The sequence below is a fragment of the Leptodactylus fuscus genome, chromosome 2 (genome assembly GCF_031893055.1).
Source record: "Leptodactylus fuscus isolate aLepFus1 chromosome 2, aLepFus1.hap2, whole genome shotgun sequence".
In the NCBI taxonomy this organism is placed as follows: Eukaryota; Metazoa; Chordata; class Amphibia; order Anura; family Leptodactylidae; genus Leptodactylus; species Leptodactylus fuscus.
The window spans coordinates 184,927,814-184,948,455 of record NC_134266.1 but is presented as its reverse complement, the minus strand read 5'-3'; the positions used below and the strand labels follow the sequence as shown (position 1 = coordinate 184,948,455).

General features: G+C 40.9%; 1 protein-coding gene across 1 annotated transcript in view; it reads right to left on the bottom strand.

Annotated features, from left to right (window-relative positions):
- EFNB2 (ephrin B2) overlaps positions 1–19,926 on the bottom strand; it is a 39,676-nt gene extending 19,750 nt beyond the window's left edge. The window contains exons 1-2 of the mRNA XM_075265298.1: positions 19,317–19,926; positions 33–313 (exon numbers count right to left, since the gene is read on the bottom strand). Of these exons, the coding sequence (XP_075121399.1) occupies positions 33–313; positions 19,317–19,438 (403 nt within the window). The 5' untranslated portion in view covers positions 19,439–19,926. The remainder of the gene's footprint in view (positions 1–32; positions 314–19,316) is intronic.
- Between the last annotated feature and the right edge of the window lie 716 nt (positions 19,927–20,642).

Sequence of the window (20,642 nt, the reverse complement as noted above, 5' to 3'; positions counted from 1 at the left end):
CAAATAAATAAACTGAAGCAAAGCATACGTACATATAATGTAGTAGTCCCTGTTCTTCTGGAATTCCAGTCCCCAGAGATTTGGGCTGAACTCTTGAAATTTGATGGTAAATTTCACATCCTGGTCTGGTTTAGCACAGTTCAGCAAAGGTGTTCTGTCTTTTATAGTGCAGCTATCCGCTTGCTCCTTATCTACTAGGTAGACTTTGTAATACTCGTATTGGGCAGTAGATTTAGAGTCCACTTTGGGGCAAATAATGTCCAGTTTATCTCCTATTTGCGGATACAATACCAGCCCTTGGCCAGGAAGGAATCTAATTAAAAAAAAAAAAAAAAATGGACAAGTTAGATAAAAAATATATTACATGAGAGACAAATAAACTCTTAACAACTTGTAACAAAGTTTACATAAGTTCTCCATCATAGTTAACTCAGTCCTGAATAGCAAATCAAAGTGATACATAAAAAAGAAGCTATTTTAATGCTCAATTTCTGTTCAGGAATATGAGTACGCTAGGTGTGGACCCCTGTGGTACTTCTAATTCAGCAAGTTACCAACTTCCTCATAAAAACAGAATACAACTCTAAAATAAGTGTTAAACATGGGTGTAATGTATAGTTCTTTAGCTACAATGCAAAAATGCCTCCATCAACTATTGCATCTCGAAGACTTTTTTGGACCTCTGTACCCTAATTCTGCACCCACTCTGCTGACACATTAATGACATACCTTAAGAAAAAAAATTCATAGTATATATTAAGATTTTAAATAATGTAACCCAATACTAAAAATAAACACTCAAGCAAACATGTGCAACGCCCAGTATAAATAGCGGTGTATGGGGTTTTTTAGTTGTTAAGGGCAAAAGTCACGAATAGGCATTTACCATCTTCACAGGCCTATTTTTACCCTAGCTGAGAATGACTTTCAGTATTCATGTGTCTATTTCAAAGCAGTAGAATCATCTTCTTAACGCATGGATTGCCATTATCAGCAGAACTGTACACGACAGCAATCCAAGAAAATCCTGACACTTTATATAGCTCGCCAACCTCCAAGGAACACCTTACGGTCTATAAGCTTATGTGACTTGTTGAGTCTGAAGTTGTCCTAATGTCATTAGCATAATAATACTGATAGTAGTGAATCAAACAAACAAAAACATCACAGACGATGAAAAAATAATCTCAATCGATTTGATTTGACTCCACTTGAGTCCTTCTTTGGAAGCCTCAATGTTGACGCTGCACAGTGTGTAGGCCAAAGCTTTGTAAATGAAGCGTCAGCTAATACTTGGACACAGTATGCCACAGTGCAGCATCCACGCTTGTAGCTTAGCCTCTTCATGTATTGCTTGCGGCAGAAAGCCTGTGGGAAATTGAAACAAGAGCTTTCTAATCAACATCCTTTACGGAGCAGAGACATTAAACACCACACTTAGAAATCCCTACTCATTTGTAAGCAGCTAAGCCCGCAGGCTCATTAAAATATGAAACGCTGAGAACAAAGATTTTAGCCAGGAATCCCTCCATCGTGTAGCAGGAGAAGGCCACCAGGTAAGTTTTATTAATTGCTAAATCAATTCTCATGTCAGCTGAAAGGCACCATGTTTGGCCTAGCAACTGAATGTCAGGCTCCGGCGTATTTGATCTTCTAACTTTATAGCTACGGCTTTTGTTGGTTAACATTATGGGTAATCAAAGCTGAGGAAGAGCATTGCTTATTTCCCTGCAGCTATTATGTGCAATCACACAGCAGCTAGCAGAGCGCTTTTCTTAGTGTTAGGAGTAATATGATGCTGCAGCCCTGTCACTCAGGCGGTATACAGATTATTAGACCATTTTTCCTTACTAAGGACGCGAAACATAAAATACAACTCTTATAGAAAAAGATCACATCTATACAAATGTTAATCGGGTCGTTTGGTGGTGGTGGTGGGGAATTGCCAACTCACATGTCACTGAATGCCAGCTGTTACCTTTCCAATATTGGTTGGGACCCCAGGGTCTATGCTTCCTGGTCCCTCTCAACACATAGTAAGGCCTGATTCACATCTGCATTTGTGTTACTGTTTGGGGAGTCCAATTGGAGACCCACCAAATGGAGACCTATCCACATAAAAAAGCGGTTACCTAAGGAAACCTGCCGACCCCATAGAATATAATGGGGTCCATGTGATTTCCGCATGAAAAATGTGGTGAGAAAAGTGCTGCTTGCAGGACTTCTCTCCGCATATTTCATGTGGATAGGCAAACGGAATGGCCCAAATGCAGATGTGAACCGGGCCTAAATGATACTGAGCCAATGACCAGATGAGCAGATTCACCGCTGCAGACTGGTCCTGTGTGTTGAGAGGGATGAGGAAGTACAGACCCTGAAGGATCCCAAAATGAGACTAGAGGGGGAATCAGTGAGGTGAATAATTTTTTAAACCTTTGTAACTATTGTCAGAATTGCCAGACACACTCTTTAATGGAAGTATAGAACATAACATGGTCATTATAAGGCTGACATTTTCTTAACGTCCTACTAATAATCCCAATAAGGAAGTAGTCTCTGTCTAGACTAAAATGGCTGATAAAAGACAACAATAAATTGGGTTTGATCATGTTCAGGAGTCTTGTCCTTTCAAGCAAAGCACAGAAATAGGATGATTGTTAAAAATCATTTGGATGACTATGTACCCACACCTATAAAGGTCTAAGATAATAAAACCATTTCATTGTAAGCTATTGTGGTTCCATTAAACTGCTACACTGCTGCAACTGCTGAGTGCTAGCAATTAGAGGGAAAATCACTTCTAGTATAGTCTGGGAGATTCACTTATTAAAAAAAAATCAAGCGAGTCTATACAAATCTATTATAGCAAAATGAAAAAAGCGCAGAATATGGAATATACAGAATGCAAAGCATACAAGTGCTGTACAAGCATTTCACAATAATGTAATAGAAGAGAGGCAAAGGTGAAATTGGTGTTTGTGTTAGAAAGCCGGTTATTAAAGAGAAGAAAGAAAGAAAACATCATTGTAAAGTCTACCCCACTAATGTGCTATCTGTGACTGCACAAAAAAATCAGCGGGTTCTGTAATTAGTCGCTTTTACTTGTTACTCTTGATAAATGATGCTTTCTGGTCTGGATAAGGGCCAGCTCTTGACCCATGACACAGCTACACACTTCAGTACTTCAGATGGGCATCCCTCCCTCTGAAGAGCCTGGCAATCATTTTCCAAACAAGGGCTCTCCACACTATAGACTCAGTCCTTTTGTTCTAGTCAGCATTTCTGTGCATAATATTTCTACCAAAATATTACGGCGAAATGATCTTGTAGAAAGTATTCCTTCATATGAGGGCAGCATACATAACAAAAGCCATAGGTGGCATGGGAGCATTCCTGCTGCCAATTGTAGAGCATTATATGTTAAGAATAGGCCAAAAGAGAAATGACATATGAATAGTGCTTTCTAGGAATGCAATGATATTTTCTGGTAGCCCCCCATATAATAACAGGAATTACTGGTGGGAGTATTAAAAATTTGTACTGTAGCTTAGTCTCTGGAGGGTGGAATGAGCGGGCACAAGCTGATGGGTGACATCACTAGCCCATGTGTGCCCACTATATAGAAAACAATGTTAGGCCGGGTTCAGACAGGGTTTTTTGGGCCGGATTTTTACATGAAATCCACATCAGAATCCGGCTCAAAAAACCGCCTCCCATTGAAACCAATGGGAGTCAGTCATTTCTTTTTCCGCGAGCGTTTTCCCCCTGCTCTTTCTTCAGGCGGACTCCACGGCTGATTCCAGCGCGGACGTCCGCCTCGCGACACCTCCCTCCTGATTAGGCCCATTTGGGCCTAATCCGGAGCAGCTAGCCGTTTTTTGGACCAGAATCTGAGGCAGTCTCCGTGTCCAGTTCAAGTCCAAAAAACTCTGTGTGCACTGACCCTTAGCTGTGCAAGGTCCATTGCAGGGAATATATGAAACTACCACTGAAACATAGATAGATCCGGCAGAGCTTGAAGACGTCCCTACACACAATGTCATAAATGTTATTAATGAACATAAAAGACAAACCTGAATATTACATCTGCCATGCCAACAATATGTTTATGGGCCAAGCTAGTAATTAAACGCTTTCATCCTTCCTTTTAATAGACAATTTCTCCCTAGATATAAATAGAACTCTTTATAGTTTCTGAACACTAGGAGTACACAACGTTATTACTTATCTGTCTGGGAAATAAAAGTGTTCCTAATGTTAATTCTGGGGATGAAAGTTTCTTATTATGATATAAAACTGTAGGCACTTGTAAAAAATATTTTACTGTGGAGCTGAAAGAGTTAGAAATGGAACCAGTTAAACAAGTATTTGCTAGGCGTGTTCCAGCACATTTCTGTATGGCAGTACAATCGCAGGCTTTCTTATTTACTAAATAGTAATTTATACTGACATAGCTAGAGGGGGCACTTCTTACCCTCCCTGACCTCATGTTCTACTTAACAAAGAACCTGTGTGGCTGTGTATAGTTTCCCTCAATTCTTAATCAATTTCCCACCTCTGTCTCACAATTGCTATTGATGTAACAATAATATTATATTTCACGCTCCACATCTGCACAATTTACTCTTAGCATCGGATTCCATCCCATAGTCTATTTAATTCATCGGTATGGGTAAGGTATCCACGTTTGTTTATGTTAATAGTATTACAATGTATTGTAAGGCTTTACACTTTACAATAACAGGTAAATAGTAAAAGATAGGGAGCGTTCACACTACCGTCGGTGTCCGACATGTAGTGTCCGCTCCTAGTGTCCGCTCAAAATCTGTCACGGACACTAGGAGCGGACACTAGATGTGTCCGTGACACCTGTCATTCACTTGAATGGGCATTGGGTGCGTTCTTTTGCACTCCGTGCCCGTCCTTCCCTGTCCGCAAGAGAAGATGTCCGACTTCTCAAGCGGACAGAAAAATCCTGCATGCAGGGTTCTTCTGTCCGCTTGAGAAGTCGGACATCTTCTCTTGCGGACAGGGAAGGACGGGCATGGAGTGCAAAAGAACGCACCCGATGCCCATTCAAGTGAATGACAGGTGTCACGGACACAGCTAGTGTCCGCTCCTAGTGTCCGTGACAGATTTTGAGCGGACACTAGGAGCGGACACTACATGTCGGACACCGACGGTAGTGTGAACGCCCCCATACTGTGCTGTGACACAGTAGGTTAAAAACTTTGTTCAATGATGCAATGCCATCAGTAATGTCTAATCTGCATCTCCCCCCATATTAAGTAAAGAAATACTAAATATTAGAGTTTTCTATTTCATTAAATTATTAAAAATACACTAAGATATTAATTTGTACACTACAGGTGTTAAGGTAGCCATGTATCTATCAGACAACGACCGTCATATACATACACACTTGTGTATGTGTCTTCTCAACATATCTGGTTCTCCCATAGGAACAAAGGTTCAAGCATGTTGAAATCCATCAGTCTGATCCTCCTTTCACCAACTGCTGGTGGAAGAATCAGAATATGTTAATTTCATGTGTATGGTCATTTGTAAAGGGATTGCTACTAAGGCCCAGTTTACATCTGCGTTTGGGCCATTCCATTCCCCTCTCTGCACTAAAAATGCGGAGAGAAGTGGATTTTTTTCTCCACATTTTTAATGCGGAAACCACACAGACCCCATTATAGTTTATGGGGTCCATGGGTTTCCTAAGGTAACCGCTTTTTTATGCGGATTAGGTTATTGTTCGAGGGGTCTCCAAGCAGACTCTCCAAACGGAAACCCATGTGCGGATGTGAGCCGGTGAACCACACTTAACCCTTCATAGATTCCTAGGTTGAGTCCACATGTTGCAGAATTGCAGTGCTTATCACAGATTTTGCTGTATTTTTTGAGCTGCAGCCAGGACTGAATTTAGCCAATGAAATATGTATATGCAGCAAAATTGCAACAAAAAAAAACATTTTTATGCAATAAGTGCCCTCTCTTGTCTTTTATATAGCAAATGTGCTTTGTCTGGTAAGGGAATTTAGAATTATGTATCACAAAATTTGGATGCCAACCACTTAGGAAGTTGTAATGGGAGTTTACATATCATCTAGCTTTCCTAAAACTGATATCAAGATAACTCGAGTGTTATATTTAATTCTAAGAGACTTTTTTTTAATCCTTATCAAGTAGTGACATCGGTGGTTGCTATTTAGCTATGAGATTCCATCTCATGCCTTGGCACAAAGGGCCTATTTGAAGGTTACACCCTAAGTGAATAGCACAGGATGTCTATAGCAGCATACAAGTCTTTTATTAACTAGTGAGGAAAAGGACCTCACCAGCTACCAATGCCTCTTATAGAACATACTGGAAGACTTCCTGTAGTCCTGATGGCACCTGTTAAACAACTGGTTTTATCTCCAAACCATAAATCAACACATCAGACTGTGCTGACGGATGGACAGAGCAGAACATTTGGCTTCAGCAAGCTGCGTAATCCTGTCTCCCATCATAATAGAGTTTATAGTATACCATCATTTTAATCTGCAGGTAATTCACACCTGTACAGTCAGATTCCCAGCAGCAAGTCTCCAAACCACAGACTGCAATGGAGGGTGGGGTCTGTCTTGCTATGTGCAGGCGAGGCAGTAGATAAACAATGACAGAAGCCTGGAAAATAATTCATGCCAAATGCAAATTCTGATGATGTCATTTTTTTCTAAACTGGTTTTAAAAAATGCAAATGACAGATCTACATCATGCCACTGAATAAAGGAATATTTATCTACCATTTCCGCGCGTGACAGATTATATGACAGTCAATCACAGATGCATATGAAATGCACAATTAGCTGGTTGAATGGCAACAAGTATATTTTTTATTTATTTTAGACGTGCAGATCTTTTTTAACCCTGACTCTATTATCTTTATATCAGAGAATGCTTTCTCTGTGATGTGTTGCAATATAAAGAATCACCTTCTCACTGGACAATAGAATAGGACTGGAGAGACTGCTGTGTATTCTCACATACATACTGTAGTAATTGTACATCTAGAACCATTAGAGCTGGAAGCCTCATTTGTCCATAGATGCCCTGAATATAATCCATCACTGTCCCTGTAGCTCAGAAACAAAATATTTCTAACATACAGTGCTTTCTCCCATCTACTTTATTTAGAGTGCATTCACATGGAGGAAAATGGCACTGAATTTGGTGTGGAATCTGCTAGAAGAAAAAAGAACCCATTGAAGTCAATGGGGGCCTTTTTTTTCAGCGCTGAATCTGACAAAGATTCAACACCAAATTCAGCGCCATTTTCCTCTGTGTGAATGCACCCTTATATGGTCTGCATGAGGAATTCCACAGATATGACATTATTTATTCATTATAATAATGTTCTTTCTATGCTTGGGAGTCCAGTGGGCGGTCCTATCAGTAACTGACAGACTTCCCTCTAGTACTGTGCAACACCCCATGACTTATCTGCATAGAAAGAGCATATAATGTATGTTTTCTAAGGATATAATACAGTACAAGTTATACTGAATCCCTTTCTACAAAATTACAGTATATACCAATCTGCTCAGCTTGTCCCGCTCTATACACTGTGCCCGCAGATCAGATTACATTTGCAGTGGGATAGCTTTGCTTTAGCTACTTCAGATAATATCTATACGTAACTCTAACACCAGATGCCACCTTCCACTCTCCAAATTTAGGCTACATAGGAATAATGGCAGAGTAAGAATTGTTCATTTTTCCATTCCTCCACTTCTCTACTTTTTCCACATATAACCGTCTGCAGTCCGTGTGGTTTAACAATAAAATGGCAAATTCTGTCGGGTCTTGTTTTGTCTTTCCAGCCCATGGCTATTGTTGGTTATGATCCAGGTTTTCCTAATAGCCTTCTGGACAGAAGGTGTTAATGTATGTTACATATGCAATATGTAGAGTCTAAGTAAAGGAGTCTAATAATTTGTCACTATTCAGTCCCTATGATTTGCCATCTTTTATAACCCTAATACAACAGCTTTTACTAAAAATGTACCTTGCAAATTTACTGGATACACAAGAAAAAAAAATCTTTACTTCAATTGTCCTCTTAAGTTAAAAAATGGAAATCCTAGTAAATATTCAAATCAATTTTTTAAAATAAAACTTTACATAATTTGGGCTTTGGTTTCTTTCAAAGGAAAACTGCAGGGATTCCAGAAAGAAGCAAAGGCAATATTGGTAATGTTTCTAGCTCTCAAGAACCTATAAACTGGCAAATTTCGCACTCCAAAAACTAGATGACATTGTGACCAGACAGAAGAAAAACAAGTCATCAGTTCACCCCAACTCAGTTTCATGCTTCAGCCTGAACTAGATTGACTGCTGACATGGCTGCCCCAGCTATCTGTAGTGAAACCTCTGAGTGAGACATCATAATTTCTACCTCTATTACACATTCAATCTCTAAATCTGTAAGCTTCTACATTGGCTGCAATGCCGTGTGCCAAGAATGGGCTCTTTTTTCCATTCTTACTTAATGTCACTTTCAATAAAATGTATTCTTGCAACATGCACATTCACAGTACTCCTCTATTCCCTTGAATTTTCCAATTCTGCTCTGCTGCTAGATTTGTTTGACTACCCGTCTCCTTCATAATATCCCCTCCAGACTGTGATGTGAGTTGTCTGGCCTATTGCGCCGCACCTGACATCACTTAGGACAAAATATATGTAGTTTGTTGATATTTCTCAAAATTAAAAGCCTGTATTTTTTCATCAAATGAACACATATTCCTGCCACAGACTGAGAAATATACGACTCGGTAGCCTGGGAACTCGGCTAAAAGCTCTGCTAAAAAGAGAACTTTTAATATTTATACCGGGCCTTAAATCAGCTGCTTTGTAATTAACAGCCATATCCCGCAATGAAATAGAGGGTGTTGGCCGGTCACAGCTGCCAAGATGGGGAGAAATGCCTTGCCCTTTGAGACCGTATTTGTTTGGAAAGGAAAGCTGATGACTGGCATATATAATAATGCTAATATTATCTAAAGATTACTCTGCTTTCAGTTTACACAGTATTTTTCACGCCAGTGATAAGGAACTAGAAGAATGTGGTTGGGACGGCAATTAACTGAGTCAATGTGTGAGTCACGCCGTCCTATCAGGTAACGCAGCGCACTGGATGCTGAATAGCAGATGTAGCCATACTGTTGAGAAAAAAAAAGCCATCGAGGCTAAAATGAAGGAGCCAAAGCGGCCATTTGCTTGCAGTTACTTATCTCCTCAATAAGGGTACACACGTAAATGGGTGATCTGTACCTGTCTTATTATACTTATTGGTCTCTAGTTTACCATACAGGCCTATTATAATCATATTATGCCCTCACATTGCTGAGTCTTATTTAATACTTAAAATCGTAGAATTGTGCTCGACAATCCACCATGTTTGTCAGCCTGTAAGTAGTTAGCATTGAAGGTAGATAAGTGACTTTGGCGTTGTAACTGCCTGCTCCTGCTTTTCTGCAAGAAAGACATAAATAGGATTACCAGGTACCTAATGGCTAAAATACAATTACCTCTGCTTGGCCAGTGCAATGCTCAGGCATTTATGGGTGGCACGTAACAACATTTATGATAGGGCACATGCCAGATGTGGAAAGCAAACTATTCAGTAGTAGAAGGAAATGAGAGGCAGACAGGTCCTGCTTTACATCAGCACTATAGGCTTTCCTTTATACAAATAAGCAGTAGGCCAAAGCCATTCACTTTACTTCTTTTGTCATTGGAATGCCATAAATATGCACCGGTTTCCAGCTGAAAAGCTAGAAAGTCTGCTGGACACACAGACAGAATGTCATAGTTCCTTACACCATAAATACTTAGACTCAATAGCCCCTTGCTGAACACCATCAGGCAGAAAAAAGGTCTGGAAATGTTGTTTAAATTAACCCCTTAACCACAAGTCCCGCATTATGGTTATTGTTATTACGGGAAATACATGCTGCTTACTTGTTCACTGGCTGATAGCATGTCAATACATGTGTTCTGCTTTAGATTATTCACTAAGGGGGTTCTTCAGTCTCTCTGAGATGCACCCTATGCAGGGACATCTGTACCTGCAGGGGGAGAACACAGACTTTGGCACCATCCCAGAATAGGGTGTATTCTTTATTAGAAGCCCACAGAGGAACGCCTGTAGTATTTGTTTTGTATCTACGAAATGTATAAATTTTGAGAGAGAGTGATAGGTACTAAATCTGGACAGAAAGACTAGACTAGCTTGTGACTAAATTCATTTTAGGTTTGTTTATTGAGTGTATCTAGGATTCTAAAAATACAAAAAAGTGAGATGAACTCTATTCCATGTCACAACAGCAACGTTTCGGGCCTAGGTGACTGGAGCTTTCTCCTTGCATCAAAAGACAGTTAGGGTGCATTCACATGGAGGAAAATGGTGCTGAATTTGGTATGGAATCAGTGTCAGATTCAGATGCAGAATCCACACCAAATTCAGCACCATTTTCCTCTATGTGAATGCACCCTTAGATGATGTTAAGTTTCTAAAAGCAGCCCTGTCATGGTGCCATGAATGGTGCCTGTCATGGTGTCTGAATACTATTTAGGCTAAACCTACTTCTCAACTCCATGAGCTATCATAATGAGCATTAAAAAGACATGAATGACAATTTCACCTCCGCTACATCTGTAGATTCTTCGCACCGGCTTTATGTTTTCTCTTACTATTTTATCTCACAGGTTATTTTGTATTCTTATCTGTCACACAGACGACACCATGTGTAGTTAAGGTATATGCTCTTGAATTTCCTGCAACAAAGAAAGATGTAAAAACCTGGAAACTTCTCCAAGCCGCCCTGCCAAGAAACATGATTTAATGAAATCATCTGAGACGCACTTAATCAAAAAAGTGTGTTTAGGATTATTTGTGCAGACAGAACGGTTACTGTTAGCTTCTGTGTTTTCTCCCTATTCTTCCACCATAAAGAGCAGCCATTCCAGCTATAAAACAAATATTCTCTGTCTCTTGCACCTGTACTACCACATCTCAGCATGGAGTTTAGTGTCACTCCTCAGTGGATCTTGTGTCTGCAGTGACAAAGTGCAGGGGAAAACAAAAGCAAAAGAGTCTTTTCTTTCTTGCTTTTACAGGACTGTTTTCAGCTGGAGAGCAGAAGTCAGGAAATCATCTTTGGTTTTACTGCTTTACTGCATAACAAAGAGCATTGCCTTTAAACAAAGAGCAGCCTGATGCATTTAATGTGACACTCAGCACTGCTCTTAAACAACCAGGTCCATCCCCCTGTTTATTTCAGCAGCCAAAGGACCTCGTAGAACAGGGGATGATGTGTTCCAGGAATGGGAACACGGTTTCATAATAAGAAACGCAGCATGACATGTTTGTTTAAGCACTATCCCCTAAATATGTTACATTTAATATTGTTACCATTTTATACATAATCTTATGACATCAGGAAAAATGTTATTCTGATGCACTCAAGTCAACCTTACCAACTATGTAACATGTTGATTGAAATCATGAACGGCTTGTCTGCTGGGATTTTGTTTTTTTAAAGAATGGGTAAAAAAATAAAATAAGAATTGCTCATCTCTCCCATCACCTCCTACTGCCTCTCCGACGCCTCCTGTGCCCCCCACTGTTCTTTACTTTCTGGTGCCTCCCAACATGCATAAAGTACTGCTCAGTCAACCACTGCAACTAGTGAATGGCTATGGTCATTTCCTGAGTATCAAGAGGGACCAGGAAATAGAGACAGCAGGCACCCCAGGAAGCTAGGATAGGTCGTACTGGGATCAGTGAGAATAGTAATGTTTATTTTATTTTGCCCCATTCCAGAAAAATTAATCCTGCTATACGGCCCCTTTAGTTCCGTTTAGATGCTCTAGAATTAAGGTCAATGGATGTATCAGCCAAGTGGTACAAAAATAAAAGCAAATGTCTGATTGGTTACAACTAGAAGTTAGAATATTGCATTGGTCCCATGAGATGCCCTCACCTAACCACAAGCATGCCGGGCCCATTTTACACAAGGTTTAATTCATGCGTGCATGCTTGTACACTCTACAGATAATACCCAGTGGCCCCATGCAAGGCATTCAGTCTATCAACCCTTTCAGATATGTGTCAGCTTTTACATCAAGCTAATCTATGAGTTGCCATGGCTGCACCCATTATTTGCCTTTACGTTTTGTAAGAATATGTGGAATACAGGAAAATGGTGGCTCTATTGCCGTACAATCAGATTACTGCTGTTCGTTCCACCATGCCTTTCTTCCACACTTCAATCAAAAGGGATCAGTTTCTTTAGAGGTTGCTCTGGATTGAAATCACTTCTGTATAGATCTAGCCTGAGACGTTGTAATCCCCTTATTAACTATGACCATGGCTTGATTTGCTTAAAAATAAAAGCAAATTGTTTCAGCTTTGTTTTTAAACCGAAGCTACAAAATGGATTACGAGAGAAATCAGCAGATTTCACACAGCTAGTATGGTACTGAATTTCCAATGAGAATTAAACAAGTTAAACAGGAAAGCTGTGGGAATGGTTTACATTTTGCTTTATGAGACAGGACCTGAAATGCTCACGTCTTTTGTCTTGTTGGCCTCGGAGGAAACAATGAATCCACAGGAGCTTTTCCAAGCTATTCTAATACTGACCATTTGCTTTCATATACCATACGGATAAAAATGATGTGAAGAGGTGAAAGCTGGACAGAAGCATTTGGCTCTCAATCTGTACACCCAAATATTTTAGACACTTGAACACACCCGTTTTAATTACCAGAATGTGACACAAAGACAGATCACATAAAAAGTCTATGAAAATGCATGATAGGCGACCGGAAAAACAAGTTTTACTGATGTCAGCCTCGGCAGAAGGAAAAGCATAGCACATACCAACAGTAACTAACTTCTCTGGCATGTCTGTAAACTATATGTCTTGTTCAAAGACTATACTGTCCAGGGAGATTAGTATATTTTGCTTCTGAAGTCTGCGGTGAATCCATAGTGGAACTTGTAGTATAACTGGTAGCGAAAAACTAGTGACCTCACTAAGTGATCAAACTAGTGACATCTCCAGTGTGTGAGCCACCTAGAGATTTGACAATATAATTGAAGAATAAACTAGAAACTTAGGCACTCATTAAGGTATAAGGCACTTTGGGATAAATCCTTGGAGAGGGCCCAAAATTAAGCTAGACATTAATGAAGTATGAAAAAAGGGTTAAAATGTTTCCAAGGGATTCAAAAGGCACAAAAAATGGCCACGTCGTCTTATGAAGTATCTGCAAAATTTGAATAAACTTTCATAAAACTCTCTTATATGGAAAAAAAAAGGAGCTATGCATCAAAAAGAGACTTTCAACAAGTCTATAACATCTTGTAAGAGTCAAAGTATTCACAGCTGACATGTTACAGTGGAAGAACAATAAAGTACACATTGGCAAACAATTCCCAAACACATGCTTCAGCCATTGTACTGTATGGTTGACGTATGTACGCTACTAGCGGACCGACCACACTACCATTTCATTATTTGTGGGGTGATCATGACCTTGTTTGTAGACAAATAGAAAGCAAAGCCAGTTTATAGGACTGTAATGAAAGCTAGCCATAAAATGTGAAATCTTAACACGTTCACTAAGACAAACTACAGATGAGCTGTGGCTGCCCTTTGAGCTCTCCATAAAGTGTGTCTTGTAATAAATAACACAAGTCAATGGACTCTATCCGGATATTATGATGTAATGATGACTTAACCCTGTTTATACATGTATATGGGCGAGAAGTGATAATATTATTTATAAATAGCATCTGCATTATGAGCTATAATATTATTTTACAACATGCTTTCAGGCCTCATTTTCAAGAGTGTAAGCGAAAAAAAACTGCGGGGAAGAAGGGGGGGGGGATAGTGAAACTGATGTTCTATTTCTATGAGAGCTGTCTAAAGCAGTGTTTCTGGGAATTACAGGAAGAATCAATATTTATGACTTAAAGATGAGAAAAAAATGCAACACATCAAAGTGACAAAGTGCATAATTCTGCTTTGTCCGGCTGGCAATAGCTAGGAGAGTTTTGACATTGTAAGTCTTTAGGGAAGATGGATGAGCTGACAGTAATACCTTCCATAAAATGCTTCAACAAACACATTTACAAGGAAAATGCAAGAAATCTTTCTACTCTTTGTCACATATATTACAGCAGCAAATTAGGAAACTATTTGGTGCGAGCGTCTTCTGTGGCTTACAGACATCTCAAATTCTATCCATGTTTCAAGGTAAACCCCAATGTGAACACTGACTGACGGCGGTAGATTACAGATGGTCAGGTATTTCATTATTCTCCTTAGTAATTGATATTTCCCTTTTGCTCATAACCCCTGGAATATGTGAGAGCAGTCGCCCAGATTAATAGTCATCCAGTGGATATCGGAGACGTAACATACTGTTCTGCTTGTTAGTACACAAGGCCAAGAAAATGTGCATGAAAATAAATACATTGCATTGTAAGGATCTAAAGACAATTACGGAGCCAAACAAAGTGCTCTACCTGAGTGAGCTTTCTAGATAAGAGTCTTGGAGATAATTACAAGAGATAATGTAACAATTAAACCCCAGCTGAACCATGGAAGAAAGATAAAAGAGAATCCGTATATCTAAATCTCAGCCTCTTCTGGGTCTAGTGGATGTCAGTATTTTACCTGAACTAATATGGTGTGCAGGTGTCAAAGCAATGGAAAAGGATAATGAAATAAAGATGTTTGCATTAGCTGGCCAAGTGTCTTCAGCGAAACTTTGGGTGACAGAGATTTAGAGGTAAGTGCTACACTAACCATTTTATCCGTAGCTTTTGTTTCTTCAGCTTGAAGCCGTAATTGCGAGGGTTAAAAGGGCCATCCCAGGGGAAAGGATTCCTAAATAAATTCTTGTCTACAGCAGTTTACTAGAGACTGAGATATGGTTTCAGGGGGCACTTTGTTCAAGGGCTGGCTCAGTTGTCCCTTGGAACAAGGACCATTGCCTTCAGTTTATCATGCTGACAAAATGTGAGGAATGTGCATGTAAAAGCAGCAACCATTCCACCCCTGGTGCGTTCTCCTTTCTTCCCATTCTATATTAAAACCGACAAGATTAACCTAAATGCAAACCGAAAGCCAGGGTTCAAGGGGGTATTCACATAGCACTGAATGTGCACTTGTTTACCCATAGAACTCGGCCTTGCCCATACAATGACTAGATGCCTGTTACATGCATTCAGCTTGGGAATTTACCTTCACTGATATATGCCAACGTAGAGGTAACTAACACGCTGGTAAGCAAGGAATACCGTGCTCACAACAAAAAAATTATTTTCTTTTTAGTTTTAGTAAAAAAAAAAAAATGAAAGAAACTAGAAGCAATCCTGATGTATTGTTCTCTTATATGGTCTCATGTGAATCACAGTAGTCATCCAAGCATGAACATCATAAAGGCATGGCATATGCATGAAATGTACATTTTATTACCACAGCTAGGATTTTTCCAGTACATACGTTCCTATATAAAAGATGTTTTTTCCTAACAGAATCAGTAGTGACAGCCGACAAACTATGAAGAATGTATTTATATCTTGTGCGGTTAATCATGCGCGGCCCTGCTTAGCCATGAGAATAATGCAGATCTATATCGGTCAAAAGCAAAGGAGAGGAGGCCCTCTGATCATAGGAAAGACTGGGGATATATCTTTTTTCAACTAGCAAGGAAAGTTTTCCTCCTTCAATATCCCCAAAGTCATATTTATATATTTAATGTGCTGCAAGAAATCACTGGACCAAACTAACATCTCATCTGGAAAGAGCAACATTCATATTTAATCACTGATCCCCAAAGAGGAAAATGACATGTATTATTTAATGATAATGTCCTCCTAATGCAAATATATGGCTGTGTTTAACTCCCAATATGTGACGTTACTCTGTGCAAGGATCAGGTAAAGTACAAACTGGAGCATAACTGTGCCCCAGGAGGAATAGGTGACATTCTTAATGTCAGTTCAGTATCATTCGCTGACTGATAGGTAACGCTATTACAAAGATTGTACACCGTAGAGGAGGGAGGAAAAAAAGCATATTGCAGCTGTTTGTGCCAGAATAAGTAAAAAACTTAATATACTATAGCTATATACCAGAATGGCCTCATTGATGGAGTGAAGAATAGAATGACAAAGAATCCTGTTATCATAGTAATCGCATTGTATTTTAAAATCTAAACAGAATATGGAATAATAAAAAAAAAAATTAAATGTGATGAGACGATCAAATGGTTGGTTTTAGAGAGGCAGAAACATAAGGAGTCTACAAGCAGGAGCTGCATTGTGTATTGGAAGAGTGACCTCTGTAGGACTGACTTGATCACTGGTTTCCAAATGTCTCTTTAACATAACAAGTGAACCTTTTGGAAAGTAATATATTGGGAGGGATAGGATAAGTTCAGGTTTGCCAGCTCAGTAATATACTTGCTATGATTTATACAATGACATGATACACACAACTGGCCTAGTGGAAAACCTGCCTTGTAGCTCCACACAGGGTTATATTAATGGCAATTCCTCTGCCAGCTACTACACAGTGTAAGACTTAAAGAGACAACATAGCCTTCCCATTAACCCCATCAATGCTATACAGGATAAGTATATCAATAAAGACTAAAATCTCTAAAGGAAAAAAATATAACCTAATAGTGTCATTGTCTGGGTAGGAAAAGCCAAAACTTACAATGAAATGAGCTGGTATGGTATACATATTACTATCTACCAAAATCTATTTGTTTATCTGTCCATCTACCTATTTGTGTATTTAGACATATGCCTTGAAAAGGCAATTGCATTACAAAGAATACAAATCCTAGCCTTTTATTCACAGCCAGGAGTTTTGTCTTTTTTATTTATAAAAGATTATTAGCCTACATCCTGAGATGTGCACCTATTTCTATCTATATACTATCTATCTATCTATCTATCTATCTATCTATCTATCTATCTATCTATATACACATATGGGTTACACTGCAATATACTGGGATTAGGAAAGTAACATTATCTTTAGCCTCTCATGGGATCCTTTCAGCAGCCCTACAGTACAAGTGTTAAAGCCCCAGCTACTAATATAGAGCTAGTCCCACAGTGCAGACTACACTGGATCTATAAGAAGCCAGTGGATAGAGCAGTGACCTGAGCTCAGAGACAGTCATCACCTTGTAAAAGGTTTCTCTAGTAGCTTTGATTCTGCTGTATCAGTCTGAAGACTTGCTGGCACTGTACAGGTTAAGTAACACATAAACTGCTCTACACGGTCATTATATAGGAGAGGAGCCCGTGTTGTGTCCTATGGGGTGCGGACAGCCCTGCTAAATGTCAGCCAGTCCCAGCACGGAGCTGATTAATGGCCTAACACGAGCAGCTTGTCCTGGCAGTGCCAGCTGAGGAGAACAAGCTCCCGGCACTAATAAGGCAGAGACCTGCTACATGCCAGTCACACAGAGCCCAGTCAGGAGGATTCAATGGGCGCACATCAGGCACCTCACACCGGGGACCCTCCGTGCAAACCAGCTATCGGGTAACTGGCACAAGGGCAGCAGAGTAGATACTAGGCCATGCCAGGGCATGTATGGCGCCCACTAAATGGCATATATTACGCTCAATAAGTGCCATTACTAACAATCCCTTCTGTGTATATGCCCTAAGACCTTGGCCAGGCATTAAAGGGAGAGAAGAGCGTCACCCCCGCAGTGTAGAGGCGCGCTGTACATAGCCCACCACTATATATCAGAAAGCAGCATAACCCCCAGTAGCCCCTCACTATATACCAGCATAACCCTCAGTAGCCCCTCACTATATACCAGCATAACCCTCAGTAGCCCCTCACTATATACCAGCATAACCCTCAGTAGCCCCTCACTATATACCAGCATAACCCCCAGTAGCCCCTCACTATATACCAGCATAACCCTCAGTAGCCCCTCACTATATACCAGCATAAACCCCAGTAGCCACTCACTATATACCAGTATAGCCCTCCACAATATATCAGAAAGCAGCATAACCCCCAGTAGCCCCTCACGGTATACCAGCATAACCCTCAGTAGCCCCTCACTATATACCAGCATAACCCCCAGTAGCCCCTCACGGTATACCAGCATAACCCTCAGTAGCCCCTCACTATATACCAGCATAACCCCCAGTAGCCACTCACTGTATACCAGCATAACCCCCAGTAGCCCCTCACGGTATACCAGCATAACCCTCAGTAGCCCCTCACTATATACCAGCATAGCCCTCCAGTAGCCCCTCACTATACACCATACACTAGCATAGCCCTCCAGTAGCTCCTCATTAAACATCAGCATAACCCACTAGCAGACCTTCACTATATATCATATGGCAGCATAGCCCTCTAGCAGCCCCTCACCATACACCATAAACCAGTATAATCTGCCAGTGCTCTAGATTACCCCCTAGTAGTCATTCACTATAAACAAAAACCCTGAATAACCCTCCAGTACTCCAGATTATCCTCCAGTATAGCTTCACTATATATAACAGTAAGCAGCATAACCCTCCAGTAACTAGCCATCCCCTTCTAGACGTCTAGAAGATAACCCTTTAGCAGTCCAGGACTCGGATACTAGCAGGAAGAAGCTAAGAACTGCCCTTCAGTAGATAAGCAGTACACTTCAGTAGCACAGCAGTCTACACTACAGCAGTATAACCCTTTAGTAGCCCATCAGACCCTAGAGCAGCACTTCAGTACTTCAGCACTACCATCCAACAGCCAAGCAAAAGCCTCCTCCAGTCCTGGTCTACCTTACTCCAGCGTTTCTCTAAAGCACTCGACAGCAGCCTAAACACAGCCCCACAATAGTCCAGCATCACCCTACAGCATAGCCCCATAGTAGTCCAGCATCACCCTACAGTAGTCCTACACAACCCTACAGCATAGCCGAATTGTAATCAACCCAACCCTACAACATAGCCCCACTTAAATCTAGTACAACCCTACAGCATAGCCCCACACTAAGCCAAGCAAAAACCTACAGCACAGACCCACCGTAATTCAACAAAACCCAAAAGTATAATCCCCACAGTATCCCAGCACAACCCAACAGCATAGCCCCACAGTAGTCCAACACGACCCTACAGCATCGCCCCACCGTCACCTAGCACAACCTTGCAGCATAGCCCCTCAGTAGCCCAATACTAGAGGTCATAGATAAGTGATGACGAGAAGACTTACTTGGGGTTGGAGGAGTTCCAGTAAATTGGATCTAATACTAGGGATCTGGAGATAGCAGTCCTGATCAACAGGATCCACACTCCCAGGCTGTACTTCCACACAGAGTCCCTGCTGAGTGCCATAGTACTATGCTGCCACCCGAGCCAATGCGGGATCCTCTACCCAGTAACAAGTTGCCACCACTGTTAGCTCCAGGCAGGAGATGCAGTGCGAGTCCAGCGACAAATCAGCGCAGTATCCAACCAGATCGCCCGACACGGTCAGTCCTCACTCCGGGTAAAAGAATCAACTCCACACAGAGCACTCCAGCTGGGATACACTGTATCCTAAGGCATCACATAGGGGCACTAGAATCACACGGGAGCCCAGCATCCGCTCTCTGTGCCCGCTTGGCACCACTGATCCTCGGAGAAGCAGCCCAAAGTGATGGCAATGATTATCCAGCTGTACGCAGGGAGTCCATGTACTCCAATCCCCGGGACAATGCCTGCTGGTAAATCCCTCGGCCGGTCCTATGCCAGTAGCTGGAGCTGATGTGTGTGTGTGTGTGCCAGGAGCTCCACTCTCGTGTGTGTGATGTCTGCTCCTCCAGCCACACTCATCCAAAGTAACCGGGGACAGCAGCAGGCTGTGTGACTATAAACTGCGCCCGCCCCTCTCCGGCCCGCCCCGCTCATTGGCTGATATGTGCAGGCTCGGCCGCTATTGGCTGAGATCCACGTCATTCACAGCTCCAGCACGGAGTATTGTATGTGACAGGTACAGACCTCCCATGCAATATACAGCATGAACTCATCTGCATCCTGAATGCTACTCATTAATATTCATGACGTGACCCGCTGACACCCGCCCCTCACTAGTACACAGTGCCCACCGGCTACAGTCACACACTGCACTACACACTCATTACTACAATATCACCTCTTCTTATCACACCACTCAAATATTGTATGGGACATTGTGTACTAAGTGCATTAACTAAAGCTAATCTACTCAGCAGTCCCTGCATCATCCAGTCTGCTATACCAGACAATATACGGTATATATATCTATATCTCTATCTATCTATCTATCTATCTATCTATCTATCTATCTATCTATCCATATCTATCTATCTATCTATCTATCTATCTATCTATCTATCTATCTATCTATCTATCTATCTATCCATATCTATCTATCTATCTATCTATCTATCTATCTATCTATCCATATCTATCTATCTATCTATCTATCTATCTATCTATCTATCTATATCTTTCTCTGTTGTTCTCTATCTATAACTATCTATCCCCTCTCCATCCATATCTATCTATCTATCTACCA